This window comes from Oryza glaberrima, chromosome 6 (genome assembly GCF_000147395.1).
Source record: "Oryza glaberrima chromosome 6, OglaRS2, whole genome shotgun sequence".
Taxonomy (NCBI): domain Eukaryota; kingdom Viridiplantae; phylum Streptophyta; class Magnoliopsida; order Poales; family Poaceae; genus Oryza; species Oryza glaberrima.
Window position 1 is genome coordinate 23782332 of NC_068331.1, and position 24722 is coordinate 23807053.

The 24722-nt window shown below is 42.8% G+C and overlaps 2 protein-coding genes, 1 non-coding gene and 1 pseudogene across 3 annotated transcripts; 1 reads left to right on the forward strand and 3 right to left on the reverse strand.

Annotated features, from left to right (window-relative positions):
* Positions 1-6562: 6562 nt before the first annotated feature.
* On the forward strand, positions 6563-6643 carry TRNAL-CAG (transfer RNA leucine (anticodon CAG)). Its single transcript has one exon. It is a non-coding gene; the product is annotated as a tRNA-Leu (tRNA).
* A 1022-nt stretch (positions 6644-7665) lies between these two features.
* Positions 7666-11298, reverse strand: LOC127777021 (cinnamoyl-CoA reductase 1-like; annotated as a pseudogene).
* Positions 11299-11353: 55 nt separating this feature from the next.
* On the reverse strand, positions 11354-12213 carry LOC127777022 (cinnamoyl-CoA reductase 1-like). The gene is made up of 3 exons (XM_052303539.1): positions 12174-12213; positions 11821-12057; positions 11354-11748 (listed from the first exon to the last, which is right to left on the reverse strand). The coding sequence occupies exons 1-3, from the start codon at positions 12211-12213 to the stop codon at positions 11561-11563; spliced, it is 465 nt and encodes a 154-aa protein (XP_052159499.1). The 3' UTR covers positions 11354-11560.
* A 2366-nt stretch (positions 12214-14579) lies between these two features.
* On the reverse strand, positions 14580-17484 carry LOC127777801 (cinnamoyl-CoA reductase 1-like). Its single transcript, XM_052304420.1, has 6 exons — positions 17255-17484; positions 16612-16781; positions 16110-16295; positions 15667-15829; positions 15230-15419; positions 14580-14855 (listed from the first exon to the last, which is right to left on the reverse strand). Exons 1-6 carry the CDS (start codon positions 17379-17381, stop codon positions 14723-14725), a joined length of 969 nt encoding a protein of 322 aa, XP_052160380.1. The 5' UTR covers positions 17382-17484; the 3' UTR covers positions 14580-14722.
* Positions 17485-24722: the final 7238 nt, after the last annotated feature.

The following is a 24722-nucleotide window of genomic DNA, read 5'->3' on the forward strand; positions in this document are numbered from 1 at the left end:
AGAAGGGGAGAGAGGGGGGGTGGTTTGGGGATTTTATATTTTTTTGGGTTGGATAGGGACTTGTCTCGTGCTGATTAATTATTGTTATTTGGATTTATATGGACTCTCTCAGCCTGGATGATCTTTTTTCTGTTTCTGCTTCTGTGCTTTTCTGTATCTGTAATTGCAAAATATCTCCTTCCTTGCTAAATTTTTTATTAAAACGTATCAGATATAAATCATGCTTAAAATACTTTAAGTGATATAACAACTCACAACAAAATAAATTATAATTATGTACTTTTTTAAAATAAGACGGATGGTTAAACATGTGACAACGGCGTTATCTATTAATATAATCGAAGGTAGTATATCCTACTCGCCTGTTTTAGTTGGGGGTTTTTTATGTATATTTTAGTCCTTTTAAAAAATCTTATTTTTATAAATTGATCCCTGAAATTTTCTTGGTGCCAAGGTATTTGTAATATAATTGCTTTACCTTCAACGAAATATCCTTCATGGCTAAAATTGATTTATATATATCCTGCTTCCCTGTTTCACAATGTAAGATAGTTTTGGTTTTTTCTTAAGTTAAACTTTATAAAATTTAAAATATAATAACATCTATACGTTAAATTAATTCTATTAAATCCTCCACCTTTATATAGTATAGGTGAAAAAAAAAAGATGTGATGGAGCTTGGGGGTGGAGCAAGTTCAGCGTTACATGCAATGCTTTATTGTGCTTTAATGCCAAGTTGATTCTCAAGTTTAGAATTTTATTTATCGCCGTCATCTGTTTTCATAATACTTTCATAATACCAGGAAGACATGAAAAAAATCTGTCTTATTGTACTTCAAAATTAAGCTTCCAAATTCAAGATAAATTTGGACTATGAGCTGGTTTGGTTTAAGGCCTAAATTGGCCTTACCAATATTTGTCAATTTCAATAGTGTTTATTGTCTATTTGGTTTGGAGACAAATTTTAGCATGCCTAAGAAAATAGGCCATTCAAACAGTTAATTTAGGCTATTTTGGCTTCAATCCAAACACAATTTTACCTTTACCAAAATTAGCCATACCAAAAATTGCCAAAATTTGACATTGACAAAAAATTAGTAAGGCCAATTTAGGCCACAAACCAAACCAGCCCTATAATCCAAAGCACAATCGCATTGCCCTACTCCATATGATTGAATTATAAATTATTTTAGAATTGTACACAAGTGACACAAGAATTAGTAACTCAAATGACACTATTGCCCTGTATATATAACATTGGAAATCATGAAGACAAATCATCGGCACGCGTAAAAAAAATTCTTATAAACTTGAAAGAAAAATGATGTGGCATACTATGAATATATTTTTTTCATAACCACGAACTAAGTAGATTTAATGGTTGAGATCTTAGTTTGTAAAAGTTCTATAAGATTTTTTTTAAAAAAAAGTTTGTATAGCACTGCTCGTTTGTGAGAACGATAGCATTTATGTATCAAAGGTAGGCATAGAATAAAAGATGGAAACAGTGTTTAAAAGTTTAATACAAGTTACTATAGAAAAAAAATTACGAAAACTAAAATGATTAGTATCTGAAATTAGAGGGAGCAAGTAGTAATTCAGAATGCATAAAGCAGGATCCACCTGACATTGCAGTGAGAGACTAAACAAAAAAAAATTGATATGTCTTGTGTACTAACAACATCTGACTTATTCTCGCCATACAAGCAAAAGGTTGTACATGTCTTGAACAAACGAGCACAAATTAAAATATTAGGGACACCTTTTATTCAATTTTCGAATATGCTAATATAAAAATGTATTTTAGTTAATCTCGATTTTAGTTATAATTATATAACATAGTGAAAAAATGATAACACAGCTCTTCAGCAGTGTTAAATCATCAAACTAGGATTTGGCAGTCAAAATCTCGATTTTTTTTAATTATAAATTGAGTAGTGCATATCACATGGATTGTTCAAGCCTAATATTTTGATTTTCCAGAAAAAAGGAACTACTTGGGTTAGTGCACGTCATTCCGGAAGGATGAAAGAACAATAAACATATCCACTGATTAGAGTAGCTGAATTAAGTGGTCCCCTACTTTGTGTCCTGATACTTCTAGACGTCTATGTCCATGACATCTCAGCCAATACTCATCTTTGCAGAATGATGCTTACTAATCCACCTCTTGTGTGAAAAGGTCTCCTGTCCGGAAAAAAAGTGCCGGCATTTCACTATTTTATCATTTTACCATTATTGATGTGTGTAATACAGGCTTCTACTCTTTTTAGGTTTAGAGTTTGTTTTCTAAAACACCGTACACCACATATGCGCTGACAATACACGCACAACATGCGTAACTAAATCATCACATGTATCTTACCATCGATGAGTACGTCATCCACTGTTGAAAGAATAACTAGCCTCATGTCAATTTTACAAGTTGAATCTGGGTAATAAGCAGGTTCCACTATAAAAAACCCCTCACTTTGCTTTAGGCTTAGATTTATTTTTGCATAGAAAATGTAACTAAAATTTAAATTTTAAAATTTAATTTTGGATTTGGTTTCAATATTATTATTGTAGTTTATTTTTTAGCATGTCACTTAGAGCATATATAAAAAAGTTTTGCGTAAAACTTTTTCTACTGCTAATAAGTGTTACGGTTTATAATGTCAAAGGATGGGCTACTAATTCTGTTTGAACAGTTTTGTGGATTTGCGATCGAGATTTTGCAGGAAGAAGCACCCTTCCCCCTTTTGCCGTAAAGAGTGGAGGAGTTCTGAATAAATTATGAGAAAACAAAGGGTCTAAAGAGACATGGTCTCTGTATGTTTATCCAAAACTGCAGGGAAAGGGTTCCTCGAAAAAAAAAACTGCAGGGAAAGAACTAAAGAAGCTTCTTGACCCAAACTCCCAATGAACCTATTATATTCTGCTGCGTATGCAAATTCCATTCCACTTTGCCGAAGTGCCATATCCCAATCGAGATAGTAATGCTTGCACGTGCCACACAGAAAAAGATTCTTGACCCAATTCGAACTGGATACAAATATGCAGCTACACCATGCAGGTATGCAACAGGACATCTGAAGTTGAGGTAACTTTTTTTTATTTTAAATATAGTGAAATTTATTTCGGTCTATGTTTTAAAGAAGATATAGCCAACTACTCCCTCCGTCCCATAATATAAGGGATTTTCAATTTTTGTTAGTTTGACCACTCGTCTTATTTAAATTTTTTTTGCAAATATAAAAAACAAAAAGTTGTGCTTAAAGTACTGTAGATAATAAAGTAAGTCACAAATAAAATAATTAATAATTTCAAAAAAATTTGAATAAGACGAGTGATCAAACGTTATAAGTAAAAACTCAAAATCCCTTATATTATGGGACGGAGGGAGTATTATAGAGAACGTAGTAAAAATGACCACGACGAGGAAAATTTGGTGAAAGAAATTAGTTGTCGGTCCTTCTGCTTAATTGCCTTCTTTTCTCAGACACTATGGTGGTGTTTGGATCTATGGACTTAACTTTCCTTCTTTTCTCAGACACTATGGTGGTGTTTGGATCTATGGACTTAACTTTAGTCCCTGTATTTAGACACTAATGTAGAGTATTAAATATAGACTACTTACAAAACTAATTACATAAATGAAAACTAATTTGCGAGACAGAGTTTATAAGCCTAATTAATCCATAATTAGAGAATGTTTACTGTAGCATCACATAGTCTAATCATGGATTAATTAGGCTCAATAGATTCGTCTTGCGAATTAGTCCAAGATTATGGATGGGTTTTATTAATAGTCTACGTTTAATATTTATAATCAATATCCAAACATTCAATGTGATAGGGACTTAAAAGTTTTAGTACCATCTAAACAGGGTCATATAATTGGGTCCATATCCATGCATGGTAAAGTACGGACTTTGCGACAGTTGAGCTCCCATGGGTCGCTCATTTTCCCTAATAAACCAAAACTACGTGTTCTTTGCGACTTAAAACCAAATGTTGAAGAAGAAATTACGTTAAAAATAGCTTAAAATCTTCTTCAAAATTGAGTTTAAAAATTTAAATTTTAGCGTTGGCTTATTATGGCAACCAATAGAGCTCTTTGATGTTTATGTTCTCTCTTCAGGCGATTTAGCAGCGGAGAATGGGAGGTTGCAAGCTGAACCAAATTGTTGCTTCTGCCGTTCTGACTTCAGCGGCACATATGTACGAGTGAATAGCACTAGTATCAGCGAGAAGAATTCCAAAAAAGAAGAAAAAAAAAGTGGAGGTAGACTATGTGTTTATGTGTTTAGTTCCAAAGTTTTTTTTCCAAATTTCCAACTTTCCATCGCATCAAACATTTCATATACACATAACTTTTCAGTCATATTATTTTCAATTTCAACCAAATTTTAAACTTTGGCCGGACTAAACACAGCCTAGCTAGAGGAACACGCTTGCACGGAAAGTGCCGGTGCTATTGACATCACAGTCCAGTTTTTTTGGTGAAATAATTTGAGGGGCATTGCAATGCAACATGCCGTCACGTCTGATGCTGGCGTCAGAGTCTGTTGCTTGACCTTACGTAATCGCTACTAGTACATGGGTAGCACTTTGTGAATGTTGCTGCAATGGTGATAGTATTTGCCGGTTTGGCACGGATAGTTGCTGGGATTAACACCTTGACTCGAGGTCAGGATTCACCCAGGATTGTTGGAACCTTCTTCTTTTTTTTCATTTTTTTGTTGGGTACATAGTCGCAAGATGGTTGGAACTTGGAAATGCTCAACTGGTTATATTTCTCGTGGTGGAATAAGTTCGTGGGTTTCAGTACGAATGTTTATATTTAGGAAAAAGTACAAATTACCCCCCCAAATTATCGTGGTCGTCCGAATTACCCCCAAACCACAAAACCGGACATTCTTCACCCCCAACTATGAATTCCGAACGAATTACCCCCTCGACCAAATCCATGGTGGTTTTGGTCTACGTGGCGTACACGTGGCAGTCCAGTCAGCATTCTATTTATAAAAAAAATTGTGGGACCCACCTGTTATACACTACTCTCTCTTCTCTCTCTCACGGGGTCGGCGGCGCGGCTTCCCCCTCCCTGCCCAGGGTCCGAGGGTCCGAACACAGCATTGGTCCATCTCAGTTGGACCATACCTAACACTGTAACTCACTGTGTTTTTCATCCTCGCTTTAACGCAAAAATTCTGAAATTGGAATTTACAGTCTCGGACAGCTCATCCTTATAAGCTGCTCTCCACCTCTCCAAACTAACGAGGTGGGACTAAGGCTAGCTACAGTACCACGCAATACTGTAGCGCTGCTGCTCTGCTCGCTGCTGGGCCGCATGCACGCATGCACCCTGTGGCCTGCTGCTGCTAGCTTTTCCTTTTTTTTTTTAAAGGGTGTTACACGAGCGGTGGCCGAGTCGTGGCGGCTAGCGGAGCTCAACAACCATGCGACGTCTCGGGTGCACGGAGCTACGTGACTACCGACGACGACGCGCCCGAGCCAGTCAACCCCGCCGCCCGCAGCCTCGCCTCCTACTCGGGCCACGCCATCGCCGCTAAGAGGTCCCGCCGTATCGTCGGCTGCGATGGCGAGTACCACCGCCGGCACCCGGTCCACGGCATCTCAACCCCGCCACCCGCGCGCCGTCGCCATCTCCCCTCGAGCCCCGCCCGTGCCGCGCGCCGTCGTCCGTCGCCCCCCGCCAACCGCCTCGCCACCGCTGCTGCCTCGCCTCCTCCGCCGCACCCCGCCGCCGCCGCCTCGCCTCCTCCACCGCCGCAGTCTCGCCTCGCCTCCTCCACCGCACCCTGCACCCCGCGGCCGCTCACCGCCCCATCCCCCGCTTGCCGCCTCCTCTGCTGCCGTGCGCACGTGAGACAAAGAGCGAAGAAGAGAGAGGAAGAGTGAGAGAGAGAAGAGAGAGGAAAAGTGGAATATGAGTATGACATGTGGGCTCCATATTTTTTAATAAATAAAATGCTGACTGGACCGCCACCGTACGCCACGTAGACCAAAACCACCGCAGATTAGGTCCAGGGGGTAATTTGTCCGGTTTGCATAGTTGGGGATGAAGAATGCCCGGTTTTGTGGTTTAGGGGGTAATTCGGACAACCGCGATAGTTCGGGGGGTAATTAGTACTTTTTCCTTATATTTATGACTATTTATACTTTTAGTCCACCTGGTTTTCATTGATAGACGATGCACCCGTTAGCAGTAAGACATCGCTAAATCTTTGGAGGTAGGTGAGTGTGCGTGTTACATACATATGCGACATATTTCTTAAGATCTTTGTTTTAAGACAAACCAACTTCTCACAACAAACGAATTAGTTTTGAGATTGTTGTGTTGGAGGGACCGTAGTCGCCGTTGCTTCCGGTCAGCACCGTGGCCTAGCAGGAGAGCGTCCGAGAAGGGCCTAATTGGGACGCACGATGCGGTCACGGGCCTTTTGGGGTAACGCGCACACGGCCCATCCGGTTTCCCTGCTGCATCGCGCGGCCCGCGACGCAACACCGGTCCACTTATTGATGTTATAGCCAAGCTTGATTCACTTGGCACGAAGTCAAGATGGCCGAGTTGGTCTAAGGCGCCAGTTTCAGGTACTGGTCCGAAAGGGCATGGGTTCGAATCCCATTCTTGACAATAATTTTTTTGACCTTGGGTTCGAATCCCATTCTTGACATTATTTTTTTTCCTTTGTTTAAATTTAACCGCGGCCAAAAATTTTAATTTTTTTTGCTTTGTTTTAACCACACCACGGCCAAAAATTTTAAAATATTTTTGCTTTGTTTTAACCACGGTCAAAATTAACACGGAAAAATTTTTTTTGCTTTGTTTTAACCACACCCAATTATTTTCCTTTGTTTAAATTTAACCACACCAGACAATATTTAATTTTTTTGCTTTGTTTTAACCACACCCAATTCTTTTCCTTTTTTTAAATTTAACCACGGCCAAAATTTTTTTGCTTTGTTTTTACCACACCTAATTCTTTTCCTTTGTTTAAATTTAACCACACCAGACAATATTTTTTAAAAAATTAACCATGGATAATTTTTTTTGCTTTGTTTAAATTTAACCACACCCAATTCTTTTCCTTTGTTTAAATTTAACTACACCCAGCCAAAAATTTTTGTTGCCTTGTTTAATTTAAATACACCCTTTTTTCCTTTGTTTAAATTTAACCACACCCAAAACAAGCTCAACCTATAATTTGTTTTTTTCCTGGGTTTCTGTTATGGTTTTCTACTTACGTACATGAACAACACCCAAAACAAGAACGAACTATATTTTTTTGGGTTATTCCTGAAATCTTTTTAGTTTTATACTTTACATGCATGAACCACACCGGAAAAACAAGCACTCCTGCTGTGGTCGGTGGTCCTATCAAATTGTTGTTATTACTTATTACTTCCAAGAGGTAGGGAACCAAACTCTCACTCCTCAGGCAACCTGGTTTCACAATGAACATACAATGCACTCTCCAGTCTTAAAATCTCTCCTTTTCTTTCCTCTAAGAAAAGAGTGCACACACATTTAACTGCCTAGCGATGCAATTCGTAAATTAACAAGTTTTATTGCATTGCACACAGATGAAATTATTCCAACCTTCAACAATTCACTACGCTAGTTTAAAATTTTTCTTTCAAATCCCAATATCTAGCTCATTTCAGGATCCCAGCAGCCTTGTAGGATTGAACGCTATCCCTCAGGCATTCCTCCACCGTCCTGAACTTCTACCCCAGCTTCTGCAGCTTCTTGGAGCTCAAAATCCTCTCATCCTCCCCTCCCACAAACCTGCCATTAATTAATCATCACCAAGCTAAAAAAACTGCAAGTTTTACGTATATCAAGCAATTTAAACAATGTTTTTTTATTTAATCGAACTAATTAACCAACGTCATGTAAATAAAAATGGAGGGAGAGCTCTTGACATGACAACAGCCTCACAGGTGCATTGGGGATATGTATACACTCCATCTGTCCATAAATATAAGAGATTTCAGGTTGTTTAGTACTCCATCCGTTTCATATTATAAGTTATTTAACTTTTTTTCCTATTTAAATTATTTTAAGTTTGACCAAATTTATAAAAAAAAAATGAGAATGATTAGAGCCGGGCGTCCGGCGCGGGGGGAGCTGTATCGGGCTCTCCCCCCGCGCGCCCCTCCCCCCACGTGCAAACCTATGGGCCCACTCACTTCTCTCTTCCCTTTTCCCACAAAAGATGTTTCACGTAATGTAATTACAATTTTTTATTATTTATAGATCTAATGTTGCAGTGAATTAAAATACTCTTTTGTAAAAAAAAACCAACATATTTTGGAAACTCCCTATTAAGGGAATTTGGTTTAATTTTTGTTCCACAAAAAATGTTTCACATAGTGTACTCATAATGTTTCACTATGTATAGATCTAATGTTGCAATGAACGAAACATTCCATTGCAACAAAAAAATCCACATATTTTGGAAAACCCCTATTAAGGGAATTTGGTTTATTTTTGTTTCACCGAAAAATATTTCACCTAGTATACTAACAATGTTTCACTGTGTACAGATCTAATGCTGCAGTGAACTGAAACATTCTTTCGCTATTTGTTGAAATATTGTTTTTATATAAGGTGAAACAACACCCGATTTAAACGAGTGAAACATTTTCGATCTTCTTAGTGAAACAATTCCGATATACCTGGTGGAACATCGTGCAACATTTAAAAATAATTCAATAATAAGCTAATTTTTTTTTCGTCGAAATATATCTATGTGTGGTCTTGTTTTGAAGATTTAATTGCAACGAATTTAATGGAACAATCAGATCATGATTTGGATAAGTAATTTAGGAGAAAAATCAGTTTAAAACAGTTTTGCACGTAAATCGGGCACTGGCGTAAAAAAATATGGTAGTATTTTCAACATAAAACAAACATGTTATCAAACTATATTTAATGAAACTAATTTTATATTTTAGATATTGTTAAATTTTTCTATAAACTTAGTCAAACTTAATAGCCGCTACCCGTCATCAATAGATAAAGTGCCTGGATAGATTGAAAGATAGCACTCAAGTGACTGGATAGATTGAAAGATAGCACTCCTTACTTTTTTTTAATATATGGCATCATTGATATTTTAAGATATGATATCATTTGTCTTATGCAAAAATATTATGTAATTATCATTATTTTGTTGTGACTTGATTTATTATTAAATGTTCTTTAAGCATGAACTCATATTTTTTATTTTTTATGTTTGATGTTTTTCTGAAAAAAATAAAATGAATGAAAAAACAGATGAAGTATTCCATAACCCTTAGATCAATGGAGAAAAAAGAATTCGAACCACATAATCCCTATGGAGGGAGTACAGTATGGATTTGGATCCTCTACCTTCACGGCTTGAAGGCACGAGCGTGCAGTCGGCACCTCATCCACCGTTCAAATAATCCAATGGCTCATGTCGCCTGTGCACGTCTGAATGGATATCTGTCTGTCAAAGCCCACGAAGCACTACTGCTATATTTCAGTCCGAATACCAATGATGTTTGCATTATAAATTTCGTAATTTTTCTTATCAATCCTATGCTCTAATCATAATTTTTCTTTTGCTTTTATGATGTGACTTGACATTGCGTCATACTCCCCCCATTAGTTCCCAAAATAAAAACTTTTTATGTGAAAAAAAAACTAATTACACAGTGTGCGTGTATATTGTGAGATGAATCTTTTAAGCCTAATTGCACCATGATTTAACAATGTGGTGCTACAGTAAACATTTACTAATGATGAATTAATTAGGCTTAATAAATTTGTCTCGCAGTTTCCTAGCGAAATCTGTAATTTGTTTTGTTATTAGACTACGTTTAGTATTTCAAATGTGTGTCCGTATATTCGATGTGACAACCAAACCCAAAAATTTTCTCCAACTAAACAAGGCCTAAGTCGCTTGACTTTTTTTTTCTAGTCAAACTTCTTTTTTTTTTAACTTTTTAACACAAAACAAATATATTATAAAAATATATTCAACGTTAGATTTAATAAAGCTAATTTGATATTTTATATATTACTATTTTTTATATAAAAATTAGTCAAACTTAACGATTTTTGACTAGAAAAAAAGTCAAATGACTTATAATATGAAAAAGATGGAGAACTACTTTGTAATGAATTAGTGTTGTTATTTGAAACTTTCGGTTTTCTTGTAGTTTTAATTTAGTGATATCATCCATTTTTTTTCATGTGTATTAGCACTAATATAGTTTGTAAGTTTCTTCAGCTTGCGTACACTTCCCAGACCAAAACAATCATCGTGGGATTTTCTTTTTTTGCGATAGAACCATCGCGGTCTTTTACAGACAAATTCATTCGTCTTTTTAAGCGCACATGCGACATGAGCCGTTAGATTACTTCAATGGTGGATAAGGGGGTGACTGCATGCTCGTGCCTTCACTCTGCGAAGGCAGACGATCCAAATCCGTAGAGTATGTGCTTACTTTGGGTAGTTGATATCTGGGAAGAAGCGCCTGACGATGTCAACCATTTCAGACACCTTGATGTCGTATGCGCTGCAGATGTAGCGGCCGGAAGCCGCCGCATTTTCGTACGTCAGGATGAGTGCGGCGGCGACATCACGCACGTCAACCACGTTCCTCCTCTTGTCCGTGGTGGCGGCCTTCTCCTCATCATCACCGCCGCCGCCGGCGAGCACGTGCATAAAAGCAATTAACCGGTGAGAAACACATCTAGGAATTCAGTTTCTGTCAGATGTTCATATGCTACTAGCTCTTGGAATTCAGTCGGTATTACTGTCAGATGCAGATGCATTTGCTGTTTAATCATGATCGAGCTTAATCAATTTCTGAATATATGTAAAAGACAGTCTTCTGAATATTTCTTAATTACCTTTGATCAGGTTGATGAGGATGGAGCTGCTGGTGTTCACGGTCGATTGGAGCAGAGGTCCAAGAATTAATGGCGGACAGACGGTGACGACGTCCATGGCGGCGGCGTTGTCAGCCGCGAAACGCCACGCCTCGCGCTCGGCGAGCGTCTTGGAGAGGCAGTACCAGTTCTAACCAAGATCGTCTCAGAATTTCAGTTCGATGCATGGCAACTCAAAATACGTGCGAATGATTTTATTTCTATTTTTCTTTTTGAATATTGATCGATGGTTTAATTTGTTTGTGTTGCATTTTGACACATTTCGGTTGTGTTTACCTCGATGGATCGGCAGTAGTGCTCGTCCGACCACGCGTCCTCGTCGAGGACGGCGTCGCGGGGGAAGGCCGGGTTGAGGATGACGGCGGCGGCGGAGGACACCACCACGACGCGGCGGACGCCCGCCTCGTGGCTCGCCTCGACCACGTTCCGCGTTCCCGCCACCGCCGGAGCCAGCACCTCCGCCTGCCAGCGCCAGCGCCAGCGCCGGAGAAATTAAAAATCAAACGGCGACGGGACGCCGTACGTCGCCGGTCAGGTCTGGTCTCGGCTGCTGGACTCCGTTACCAAATATCGTGTCTCGGTGTCGTTATCGTGTTTAAATCTTCTACTTCCGGGTTTGGTTTATGATGTGATTTCGGGGTTGTGGGGCTTGGAGGCGGGGACGGGGCTGGCGACGTGGAAGACGCCGGCGCAGCCGGCGACGGCGGCGGCCACGCTGGCGCGGTCCAGCACGTCGGCCTTGAACAGCCGCAGCCGCCGCTCGCCGGCGCCGTCGTCCATCTCCCTCAGGTGACCGTTCTTGGCATCACCTGCACTAACGGCCGGCGGCCATCAACGCGCGTGCATTCGATTCGATTCGATTGGTCGTCGCGATATCTTACTTGGGTCACGGACGGTGCCATGCACGACGTAGTCGCCGGAGGAGAGGAGGCGATGGACGAGCCACGAGGCGACGAAGCCGCCGGCGCCGGTGACGCACACCGTCTTCTTCTTGTTCTTCGTCGTCTCCCTCCCTGCGGCGGCGGCGGCAGCAGCGCCGTCGTCGATGGTGGTTTTCTCTCCTCGTCCCCTCGATCGCCGGAAGCCTCCATTTATATACGCGAGCGGTGGCTGCCCGGCTGCACGCGCGCGCGACACGTATCGCAGGCTGCCGGGACACGTGCGCCCGCCACGCCGCCCGTACAGCCTGTGCGGCTGCTCCCTCTATGGATAGCATTTCGTAGGTGATATGTACTGGCATATTCCCTAATTCCTCCGCAAAATATTTGACCCATTTTAAGGAATGAAATTGCTAATCATTTTTCGACAGAAAATTCATTCCCAATCTTACATATTTTGGATCACTAGATGTGCTTCGTGATTTGTGTTTTAGGTGTTTCTTCTCTAACTCCGATCCTAGCGACAACCCAAGCTCTGGCGGAGGGCCGACGAATCAGGGTCCCAGGTTGAGGTGGGAGGGGAAGGGAGAAGAGGAGGGAGTTCGTTGTCTTTACAGGATGGTCGTGGGAGGCGGCAGCCCCGCCGCCAAAGCCTCTGGGTCGGAAGCGAGAAGTGGGCTGGTGTAGGCGGCGGGGGCAAAGCGGGAGAACTGTTAGGAGGAGGTGGCCGGTGGTGATGCCCCGTCGTTGAAGATGGGGAAGACGGCGATGCGAGGATAGCTCGCCACCACCGATTAAGGAAAAGGATAGGAGAAAGAGGGGGGAAAGATAGGGGGAAGGGGCCAGTCGGGGCCCGGGAGGGCCTCGCCGGTGGTTGACGCTTTCCGGCCAGCCAGCAAAGCCGAAGTAGCGGCGCAGGAGGTGGTGTAAAGGAGGCGTCGGGAAGCAGCGCACTCAAGGGCTTTGTGCGGTGGCGAGGAGGGAAAAGGAAAAGAGTTAGGGTTTTGTGGACTTCTTACGAATCTAAACGTAATCCAACGGTCTAAATTTACAAAATATTAGGAGGGGTTTCTATCAAATGAGGAGTAGATGGTCCCTTTTAAAAAGAATCTAGATTGGACATTTTAGTTTTAAAAAGATGGATAACATCCCTTCGTTTTTTAAAAGATAGATTAAATCCCATCATAGACAAAAAAAAATTGTGACTATATTTTTTAAGAATTTCGTTTTTTTGAACGAACCACCATTTTCAATTACTTCGTTTTAGTTTTTTCTTAATAAAACTTTTCTATCTTTCATTGTTAAATTAAAATCTCTACTATTATAAAACTTGAAGATGTTTTTGCCGGTATTTTGGTACGTTATCCATGTATGAGTCGGTTTTTAAGTTCGTTTGCTTTTGGAAATACATATCCTTATTTGAGTTGATTTTTAAGATCATTTACTTTTTGGTAATACAGAAGGAATCATATAAGAAATCTGTTTAAAAAAATTTGCATGCTAACTTGAGACGATCGGACTCTTAATTGCAGTTCATGATTTTCTATATATCTATATATATATATATCCAAGCGAACTCCCACAGTGAATTTTATCTTAACTAAACCATATAACAATAATAATAAGATTAAAATAGACTTCTCCCGTTGGTCGTTGCAACGCACGAGCATTTTTTTCTAGTATATATATAAAGTTTAAAAGCATAAGATTTTGTTTTGTTTTTTCAAACATGGAAGAAACGCAGGTGCTCACATGCTGACATGCACACGCTACCCCTATGAGTACATCCAAAAGACTTAGCTGATATATCTTGAGATTAATAAAATCACCACGGGCTAAGGATGGAAACAATATAATTATTTCATTACTATTTTCGGAAATGAACGGAAACAATTAGGAAATTTTCATATTTATGAATTTAACTAAACTGTCAACTTCAATGTCACACCGACAGAAATTGGAAAAACTAAAATTTGAAATAAGTAACCATCTGTAATAATAATAATATTATTATATTAGTTTTGCGGAAATGGATCAATATGATAGTGAAATTGGGACAAACACTGAGGGAAAAAAACTTTTTTTTTTGGTTAAGTACATGCCATCTTAGGATTGATCCTCAGTCCACCTAATTGGGAATGTGCCAATTGTTGCCTTATTTAATGTTTGCAAATTGCAATGATCATCAAGGGAAGGTCACGCAAAGAAGATGGCAGAGAGAACGTTGGTAATTTAGGTGAACATGGAAAGAGTATGATGCCTTGAGCCAAGTAACTACGGAACTAATGTGCACGGCACACTAGTACATAACTTCATATAGGCAAGATTCAAAACTAATCCATCACCAACTGAATTAGCGCAAGAACAAACCAGTTTATATTAAGGCCCTCTTTGTTTAGTATTATAAGTCAACTTAAAAGCCGAAAAGTTTAAACCTAAACAAACAAGCAGCTTATTCGTTTAGCTTTTTAGAAGACATAAGCCACTCTAACACTATTAAGCCAAAAGCTAGGTTGGAGAAGCTTTTTTGGCTTATATGAGGTAGATGTATGACTCCACCACTAAACTTACGACATTAAATCCACCGACTTACAAATCATATAAACTAATAAGCTAACTTAAAAGTCTAAACCAATAAGCCTAAACCTAAACAAAGAGGGCCTAAGCCGTCCTCACCACCGAGCCAACAACTGTCAACTATATATATCTGCATTGCTCAATGGACAAGATTCAGGAATCAGGATACACCGATACACTCGTGGTTTTTGTTTTTGTTTTGTTTTGTTTTTACGGAAATGCACTGGTGGTTTTAATAACGATTCTTTATTGACCCGGTTGATCTCAACACAGATTACATGAATCATGGAGAGTTTAACAGACACTGAAGTTCTCACAGTTTGGATCCTCAATCAAGGATGCCAAATGCTTTGTAGGATTCCACGCTGTCCCGGAGGGTTTCCTCAATAGGCCTGAAACTCCAGCCAAGCTTCTGAAGTTTCTCAAAACTGTATATGGTGTTCTCTTCCACATCCACAAAGCTACAAAACCATTGGATGAGAGGAGAATAAGTTGCATGAAAGTTAAGCATAGAGAAGCTGAAGATAGGAACAAATATGACACATCTAGTTCTTGTAAAAAAAAGAAGCATTTACTGGTCTAGTGAAATAATTGCCCATAAAAATTTCACACCGCTTTGATAAACTTGGTACTCAGTTGTACTTTATTGAACCAAGTGATGTGGGTGTATGAATTCAGGAAAAATATTATGGATCTTTAATTCTACCTAGTTATCTCAAGTTTATGTACCCTCCCCTTTTATGAAATGCCAGCCATATCTGTTGTACAAATGCAGAGTTAACAGCTACAACACAGGTAAAACACATCCAGTAACTTGTTGAGGGGTTGGGCTTACTTTTTGGGATAAGTATAAGTTGGATATAAGGTCTTTAAAATGTTTATCATATCAGAGACTCTTATTGGAGCTGAGCTGCAGATGTATCGTCCGGATGCTCCTGGATTTTCATACGCCAAAAGGAGAGCATTGGCAACATCACGAACATCCACTACATTCCGGAGTCTATTTTCGACAGTGTCACGATCTCCTGCAAAAGATGAGTACTTCATTTTAACAGAAAGCTTAAAGCCTAAAATACTTTATTGATTGAAATAACTTGATCTTAGTATTAAGTTCTTTCACGCTATTCGTTAGTAAGCTTTCCTTTTTGGAACACAAGAAGGTGGATATCATTTCTGATAACACAGCTTAAACATAATACTGCTTAGAATTATGATTTTAACTAACTCCATGTAAACCAAGAGGAAACTAATATAACGATGTAACACGGTTACCTTTGAAATAGTTAATGAGAACTTTACTACTCGCGTTTACTGTAGATTGCATTAAGGGTCCAATCACCAATGATGGGCAAATAGTTACAATGTCCAGCCCAGTTTTTGCTGCATAAGCAAAAGCCTCACGCTCTGCCACCGTTTTCGAAAGGTAATACCAATCCTGCCAGAATAACAACACAGATAACTTCTTTTGAGTGGGTAATACAGCACAGGGAGTTATGTACCACAAACAACAAGAGTCACGAATATTCTTTGTCAATATAGGAAGATCATTTATTATGAGAAAGCACAAAGTAACTATATGTCATAGCAATCAATTTGCCCAGTAGCAACATATACTGAAAAAGGTATCTGAAATTTTGCTCCTCTCAAGGACATTAGTACATATAAATTTAGCAACGGAAAAGGCATTGGCTTACTTGAAGGATTAAGAGCATTACCTGATTCTTTCTGCATAATTCCTCATCTGACCAACTGTCTTCAGTGAAAGCCTTATCCTTTGGCCAGTTAGGATTACTGAACACGGCAGCAATGGAAGACACCATGACAACTCGCTTAACTTTTGCCTCATGGCAGGCCTTCAACACATTAAGTGTGCCTGTTACAGCAGGAGCTATGACCTCTACCTGCAAAACAACAATAGTTATATAATGTCGACATAGGAATACAATATCATAGAGCCAGGAGTCAACGATGGTGCAAAGCATAAATCAGAATGAATTGTCTGTAATCATTAATTTTATGGGGAACACAGATATCCTGAAATATGCGACTTCACTTCTGATCTAACATCAACTGCTTTATACTAATATCACCAATTTCACCATGTTAAAACCATAACCAGCGATGGCCCCTTGATTCAACACAAAAAAATCACCCTATTTTCCATTGTTCGACATCAACCCAACTGACAACAAATATATGTTCTTGTCAAATGTTAACCTCAGGGTTGGTGGATCGGCCCGAGGGTACAGGGCTGGCGACATGGAAGACGCCCTCACAGCCGGCAACCGCTGAAGCTACACTATCATAGTCCAACAGATCAGCCTTGAGCAGCTGCAACCTCTCCTCGGCACCTTGTAGCGCCCTGAGATGATCATTCTTGGCATCACCTACAGCATACAGAAGCAGGCACACCACGTCACCACCATCATACATAGCAAAACTTTTGTCCCGCCATAATAAGTATACAATGTAATTTTAAAATAACTTCAAAGATTAGGACCTTCAAAATTCTTGTGATTCGACCTAAAGATAAACAAATAGTTGTACGAAGACCAAACTAACATTTCAGGCCAACAAAAAAAACTCAAAATTAGGAACTAGAAACTCTCCTCTTTGCTTCCAGCAACATACGGATCACTATTTATTTATTTATTTATTCATTTATTTGAGTATTGCACCCCTGAACCCTTTTTGCTTCTTTTTTTCTTTTTGAGATAATACCCTCTGAAACCTAACTCCATCATCCACGCTTCCACCTCGCATACTTCCGCCCCAAATTTCACCAACTCCGGGGCGACGAATAAAAAAAGCAAGGCGAGGTTTGGAGGGGCTGTGAAGGTGTATGTGTGGGCGGCCTCACCTGGATCCCGCACGGTGCCGCGGACCGCGTAGTTCCCCCGGGAGAGGAGCAGCTCGACGTGCGACGAGGCCATGAACCCCCCGGCGCCGGTGACGCACACCGTCTGCCTCGCCGCCGCCGCTGCCATGCCTTCGGACTTCCGACTTCCTCACCCCCACACTCCTCTTCGCTGCGGAGCTCGGTTTGGCCGCACGGCGCCGTCTCGATTATGGCCTCCCATTCGTTTTTGGGGAAAAAAAAAAAGTCGATATCGCCTCCTTGATTATGGGAAATAAATTTGTATTAAATATAAGAAAAAGGGGTGAATAGTTAATTTAGTCCCTTAAGTTTTACCAAAGTCTCAATTTAGTCCTAAGTCTCAATTTAGTCCTTTAGGTTTCATTTTGTCCACATAGGTCCTCTAAGAGCAGGTATAATTTTAATGCGATAAACGATAGAGACATGAGCAACGGGCTACAGATTTGTAGCCAATTGCAGTAAGGACTACAAGACGCAAGGTGTGTATGACAGGTGGGACCATATATTAACAGTATAGTAAGTAACTATTGTATAAATTAGCTATTAGATTGGCTATAGATTGAAGCTAGCAGTGGGCTATACTGAACTTGCTCTAAGTATTTGTTTTGGCCTAAAATTATCCTTGGGCCCACTTAATATGCCATATGGCTATTCCTAGTCAACAATTATATTAGAAAATATCTATTTTGCCCTTAATTTGTATACAACTATACATTAGAAAAAAGAAAACCAAAATGAATAAACATCATTGCATATATACTTCCCATTATTCCAACATGTGCATATGAACTTGAGCCTAATGGTTATCGAATACACTTGCAAGTACATAATTTGTTTTTGTTTTACATAAATTGCTATGTATTATCTATAAAAAAAATTCATAGCATGCAATTTTTTCTCGTATATATGTGAATGAGGGGGTATAAGTGTCATTTATTAAGAGAGTTATTGGTTATGTGGGTTGAAGGATAAGTTTGAATTAAATTAAAAACTTGAAGGACTAATATGGACTGATTGAAACATTAAAGACTAAATTGATCCTTGCATAAAACCTGGAGGATCACTTTGGCTATTCACCTAAAAAAAATAGCCAACCTGTAGAAAATGTGACCCCTGCTCAGGGTTTACGATTCTGACAGGCCCTTCCGTTTCGGGCATCGGTGAAATTCGGAATTTCATGAAATCCAGTGAAAAACCGGTAAATCTTGAACAAATTTCATAAACCAAAATTTGAATACAAATCCCTGAGTTTGTCGACAAGTTCTCGAAAACCGATCGGTTTTGGCGAAATTCCGATCGAAATCATAGAAATTCCGATCGGTAATTTGTTTCTTTTTTTTAATTCTTTATTCTTTTCTTTCTTGATGTAAGTTTTAGTAAATACACACAATACATCATTTTTTCAAAAATTTATATCCCAACAAGTTCTATGAATATCATAGTATTTATAAGATTTTTTTCTTTTTTTTATCAATTTAAATTTGAATTTGGATGAAACTTTTCGAAATCTCAGATGGTTTCTACTTTCGAGCCTCGCTGAAATTTTGCGAAATCCAACCGGATTTCGTCGGAATCGTAAACCTTGCCCCTGCTAATCAAGTAATCTGGACAGCGGGATGGTATAAACTAGGTTGGCCTTTTTTTTTTTTTACGGAGCGAGTTCTTTATTTCTCACTTACCCACCTACTTTTGTAGTAATTTATTCTACGTCTATCATTTTTTAACTAGTTTATACCATCTCTTTTGTACCATCAATTGTACTTCGCGTCCTTTTTACATCCTTAATTTTTACAATAAAGAGAGTAACCTGTTATATTATAGGACGAACAGAGTAATTCAAAACCAGATACAAAACTTCTTTTCATCTTTCAATGCTAAAACCAATTCATTTCGTCTCCCGAGTGGTCTAGATGATAATTTCATTCTTACGTGACATTTACGTGATAATTATAACGTGTCACATCTCATTACATGCAAAACTTTTCTTAAAGAAAATAAAAGAACCATCAACACCCACATGTATCTCCTTCACGAATTAAGTTTGAAAATATACTATTCATTCAATTTTTTCCATAAATATTCGGGATGCAATTTATTTGACATAAATATATCGTTCATCTCACATGACCGATGTGTGAAAACAACAACACGGGCTGTCTCGCACGATACCGATGCGAAACTGCACGGTGTCAAGCAGAATAGGCGCGGTCTGGCGCGGCTAACCAGCGATACCGCACCCACAAACAGTGCCAGCGCCAAACATTGTCACCTAATGATCCTCATTAGTGATTAATTAATCCCCTTGCAAGACCGCGCGGTCTCGCGTCGTCCCTGCACGAGACCGCTCGTATCATCCGGCACACGTCGTTTTCGTGCACCAGTTGTGCAAGTTTGACGGTATCAAAAGTAGTGAAATTATTAAAGTTTCTCAAAACAACATTGAGCCACGTCATCAATAAAATATGGACCGTCCGATTCCTATTCAGAAAGTTTCAGGCCGTTAGATCCTAGATCGGCGAAATATCTTCTTAGTCCTTCTAGAAATTTCTTTCACAACGAGGTCCTTCCATGTTCCTGCGGTAAAAAAAGAAGAAGAAAGAACGCGACCCTTCTCGTCTTCACGCCGCCTCCGCTCCTGAGGCCCAGCCGCCGCGCGCCGCCTCTTCTCCCAAGCCGCCGCTACCTCCCCCTCTAGTCCTCTCCGTCTCCATTGCCGGCGTTACTCATCCCCTCATCACCGCGGCTCCATCCCACCCCTGCCGCCGCCGTATACCCCACCGACACCGGCGCATCACATCCACCTCTAATCTCCCGCTACCCTGAAGAAGGGGGGAAAGGGATGACAGATGAATAGCGATGGCGAGGAGGAGGGTATCCACAGGAGCTGCGTCCACACCTATTCACCAAATCGGTATCCAGGGCAGAACAACCAAGGTCACTCTCTTCTCTATTCCTCATTCTCTGTTTCCTTCTCTATCTTCCTTTCTTGACTGTTGATTGGATGTTAGCCTTTCAAATACTACTATATTGATTTGTATTATATGTATGCACCTTATGAATTCCAATATTAATTATCTTTATTAGGCTTTATTTCATAAGCCCAAAAATCGTATCAATTTAGGCTCCATGATTGGCTATAATTACAATTGAGAAAATCAAGTTTGGGACAACTAAGTAGAACTGCAAGTATCAGCAAATAAAAATATTTTGTAGAATGTAGATCTGTTTACTTATACTCAAAGTAAATGATTCTCTAAGGTATCGCACAACAGATGATGAAGTGTATCTAAATGTTTCATGAATCACAAACAAATACACCAAAAGAAAAATCCCAGCTTTAGCTTCAGAGGGACCAGACAAATTAGAGACTCATGTAAATCGATTATAGTTAGTATTAATTTACAGGAATGGTCTTAGGAGCAATCTGTCTCAGATGCATATACTGTACAGCTCAAGTCACCAATGCTTAATTACACTAATAATCTATTCATGGAGAGTGGATTACTATCTTCATTTATGACTGAATTAGAAAAATATTTGCTCATGGAAAGGATTTCAGCAGTTTACATAAGGGCTGCAATAATGTATACACTTCTATCTTGCTAAATTGTGTGCACTACTATTAAAAAGGATAATTATTCGGGTACCAGCTTTAGTTGGTATATGTTAGAACCTCAATGGTTACTCTCATTGAGAAGAGGATGGCACAAGAGATGGGGCAATTTTCTGGTTTTCTCTCATTCACAAACACAAAGCCATACCTCCCGAGGAAGGTTGGATACATATATATATAGCCATAGCTGGCTGCAAGCCTATTGCTGCACTCTTCTAGTCTAAAATTCGAAATTTGAAAGGGATGCTGTCCTAGAGGGCATCCCAACTGAATAAAGCATAAAGGGGGGCATAAAGGAGATGCTAACCGCTGCTGTCCTACTAACCGCAGCTGTCCTAGCAACTGAAAATATGCTAAAGGAGTAGATGCTGTCCTGAAAAGGTGAAACTACCCAAAAGCAAAAGAAAGAATCACAAACAAGGACCACAAAGACTTATCCATCATTCTCCCCCTAAGTCTTGTGCGTCGTCTTGTGGGGAAGTTGGGCCATCCCAATCCTGGAGCAGAGCTCGAGGAACTTGATCCTCCCAAGAGGCTTGGTGAGCAAGTCCGCAAGCTGGTCCTTGGTGTTGATGTAGTTCGCCTTGATGCTCCCTTCCTCCAAGTAGCTTCGGATGAAGTGGTACCTCACCCGGATGTGCTTGCTCCGTTCGTGAAAAACGGGGTTCTTTGCCAGGGCCAGAGCGGACTTGCTGTCCACCCTGAGCTCTACCGCTCCAATGTCTCTGCCGAGGAGATCACCAAGCAGTCGAGCAAGCCAGAGCGCTTGGGTCGAAGCGGCGGATGCCGCCATGTACTCGGCCTCGCAGCTGGACAGGGCCACCACCTGCTGCTTGATCGACTGCCAGCTAACGAGGCACTCGCCGAGGAAGAAGAGAATCCCGCTCGTGCTCTTGCTGGTGTCGATGTCGCCGGCGTGGTCGCTGTCGCTGTACCCGACGAAGTGTGCCCTGCCAGGACACCTCGGGTAGTAGAGACCTTGGTCGAGAGTCCCCGCAACGTAGCGGATGATCCTCTTCACAGCCTGCTGGTGCTCCGTCGTCGGTCGCTGCATGAACCGACTGACGTAGCCGACGGAGAAGGCCAAGTCCGGCCGTGTGTGGGTGAGGTAGCGAAGACTCCCCACAAGACGCCGGTACTGTGTAGCATCCACCTCCTCCGTCGTGCTATCGCGGCTCAGCTTCAGTCTCTCCTCCATCGGAGTGAGAGCTGGGTTGCAATCGGTGAGCCCAGCTAGCTCAACGACGCGCTTGGCGTAGGCGGTCTGTCGAAGCGTGATCCCGGAGTCGTCTTGGTGCACTTCGATCCCCAGGTAGAAGGAGAGAGGCCCCAGATCACTCATCTGGAAGGTGGCCTTCATCTCCTCCTTGAAAGCCGCCACCTCCGCATCCTTGGTGCCGGTGATCACCAAATCGTCGACGTAGACACCTACCAGCAGGGCATTTCCTCCATTGCCCCGCCGGTAGATGGCCGCCTCGTGCGGGCTTTGCTCGAAGCCCATCCCCTTGAGCGTGGAATCCAACTTGGCATTCCACGCCCTCGGTGCCTGCCGCAAGCCGTAGAGGGCCTTGTGCAGGCGTAGCACCTTGCCCTCCTTGCCGGGGAGCACGAACCCCGGAGGCTGGTGCACGTAGACCTCCTCCTTCAAGTCGCCGTTCAGAAACGCCGACTTGACATCCATGTGATGGACACCCCAGCCTTCCTGAGCAGCCAGCGCAAGGAGGAGTCGCACAGACTCCATCCGTGCCACGGGAGCGAAGGCATCGTCGTAGTCGATCCCCTCCTGCTGCACGAAACCGCGTGCCACCAAGCGAGCCTTGTGCTTGACGATGGCTCCGGCTTCATCCCTCTTCAGCTTGAACACCCACTTAAGGGTAATCGCGCGGTGACCACGAGGGAGGTCAGCAAGCTCCCAGGTGCGGTTCTCCTGAACCGCGTCCATCTCCGACTGCATCGCGGCACGCCATGCCGCGTGTTTCTCGGCCTCTGCGAAAGACCGAGGCTCACCGTCGTCGCACGCAAGGTGCAACTGCGCCTCCAGGTCGCGAGGCACCTGTCCCGGCACCGGCTGGTCGCCGAGAAGATCCTCCATCGTACGGTACCGTAGCTGCTCGCCGTCGTGGTACGCGTCGATGCGCTCCCCGTCGTGGGAGAGCGGAGTAGCGAACTCCACCGGGCTGCGCTCAACACGAGCTGGCGTCGGAGTAGACATGCCCGGAGGAGTGGCTGTTGGTGCTGGAGCGCGTGGGGTCACCGGCTGGGGCGGTGTCGGCGAAGAGCTCGTCGTAGTCGAAGTCGTGGTCCGAGGATGTGTTGGTGTCGAAGTCGGTGGAGGCTCGGGGACTGGGGTAGACACGCTCGGTGAAGAAGAGCTGCCTACTCCCCCAGCTCCCTCGAAGTGGACGTACTCAATGGTGAAGTCGTCGTACGTCGGAGTCGAACCATCGTCCACCGCCTTGTCCCATACCCACCCTCGCCCTTCGTCGAACACTACGTCGCGCGCCGTGCGCACACGCTGTGTCTCCGGGTCGAGAATGCGGTAGGCCTTCGAGCCCTCCGCGTAGCCGATGAACACCCCTGGGGTGCTCCTGTCATCGAGCTTGCCGATGTGTCCAAGCTCCTTGGCGAACGCGAGGCAGCCGAAGGCCCGCAGGTGGGAGACCGCCGGCTTGCGCCCATGCCAAGCCTCGTACGGTGTCCTGCCATTGAGAGCCTTGGTAGGCGAGCGGTTGAGGATGTAGACGGCCGTCACCACCGCCTCTCCCCAGAAGATGGCCGGCATCCCCCTCTGCTTGAGGAGAGCCCGAGCCATCCCCACAACCGTCTGGTTGCGCCGCTCGACGACGCCGTTCTGCTGCGGGCTGTACGGCGCGGTGTAGTGGCGCTGAATGCCCTCATCAGCGCAGTACGACGCGAATTCAGCCGCCGTGAATTCGCCGCCGTTGTCAGTGCGCAGCACGCGCAGCTTGCGGCCACACTCCGCCTCTACAGCAGCCTGCGCGTGCCTGATGGCGTCCGCAGCCTCTCCCTTGCTGCCGAGGACCATCACCCACATGTAGCGGGAGAGGTCGTCGACGAGCAGCAGGAAGTAACGTCGTCCTCCTGGTGTGGCCGGTGTCACTGGGCCACACAAGTCCCCGTGCACGAGCTCGAGCCGTTCCTTGGCTCGGAAGCTCGTCTGCTGGGGAAAGGGGAGCCGCCGCTGCTTCGTCACCACGCAGACGTCGCAGAGCTGCTCCACGTGGTCAAGGCACGGCATGCCTCGCACCATCTCCTTGGCACTGAGCTGCTTCAGGGCCTCGAAGTGGAGGTGCCCGAAGCGCTCGTGCCACTGCCACGCCTCGTCGTCCCGACGAGCAGCGAGGCAAACTGGTTGTGCGACCTGCGCGCTGAGGATGTAGAGTCGATTAGTGCCTCTGGTTACCTTGGCAAGAAGGCGACGACGGCGATCCCAAATCCTCATGAGTCCGTCCTCGACCAACACGCGTGAGCCGTTCTCATCCAGCTGTCCCACGCTGATGATAGAATTCCTCAACGCGGGGATGTAGTAGACTCCGGTGAGCAGCCTGTGCTCACCGGACTTGGCGGTGAAGGTGACGGAGCCAACGCCCTTGATCTCCACGCCGGAGGCGTCCCCAAACTTGACAGAGCCTCGGACGCTGGAGTCGAACTCGGTGAAGAACTCCCGTCGGCCGGTCATGTGATGGGTGGCGCCGGTGTCGAGGTACCACCCATCAGCCTTGTCGTTGCTGGAGCCGTTGCAGAGGGAGACGAGTACCTTTGGCTCATCGAGGTGGAGAAAAGCCGTTGCGGCCGGTGCCGCTGGAGGTAGCTCGA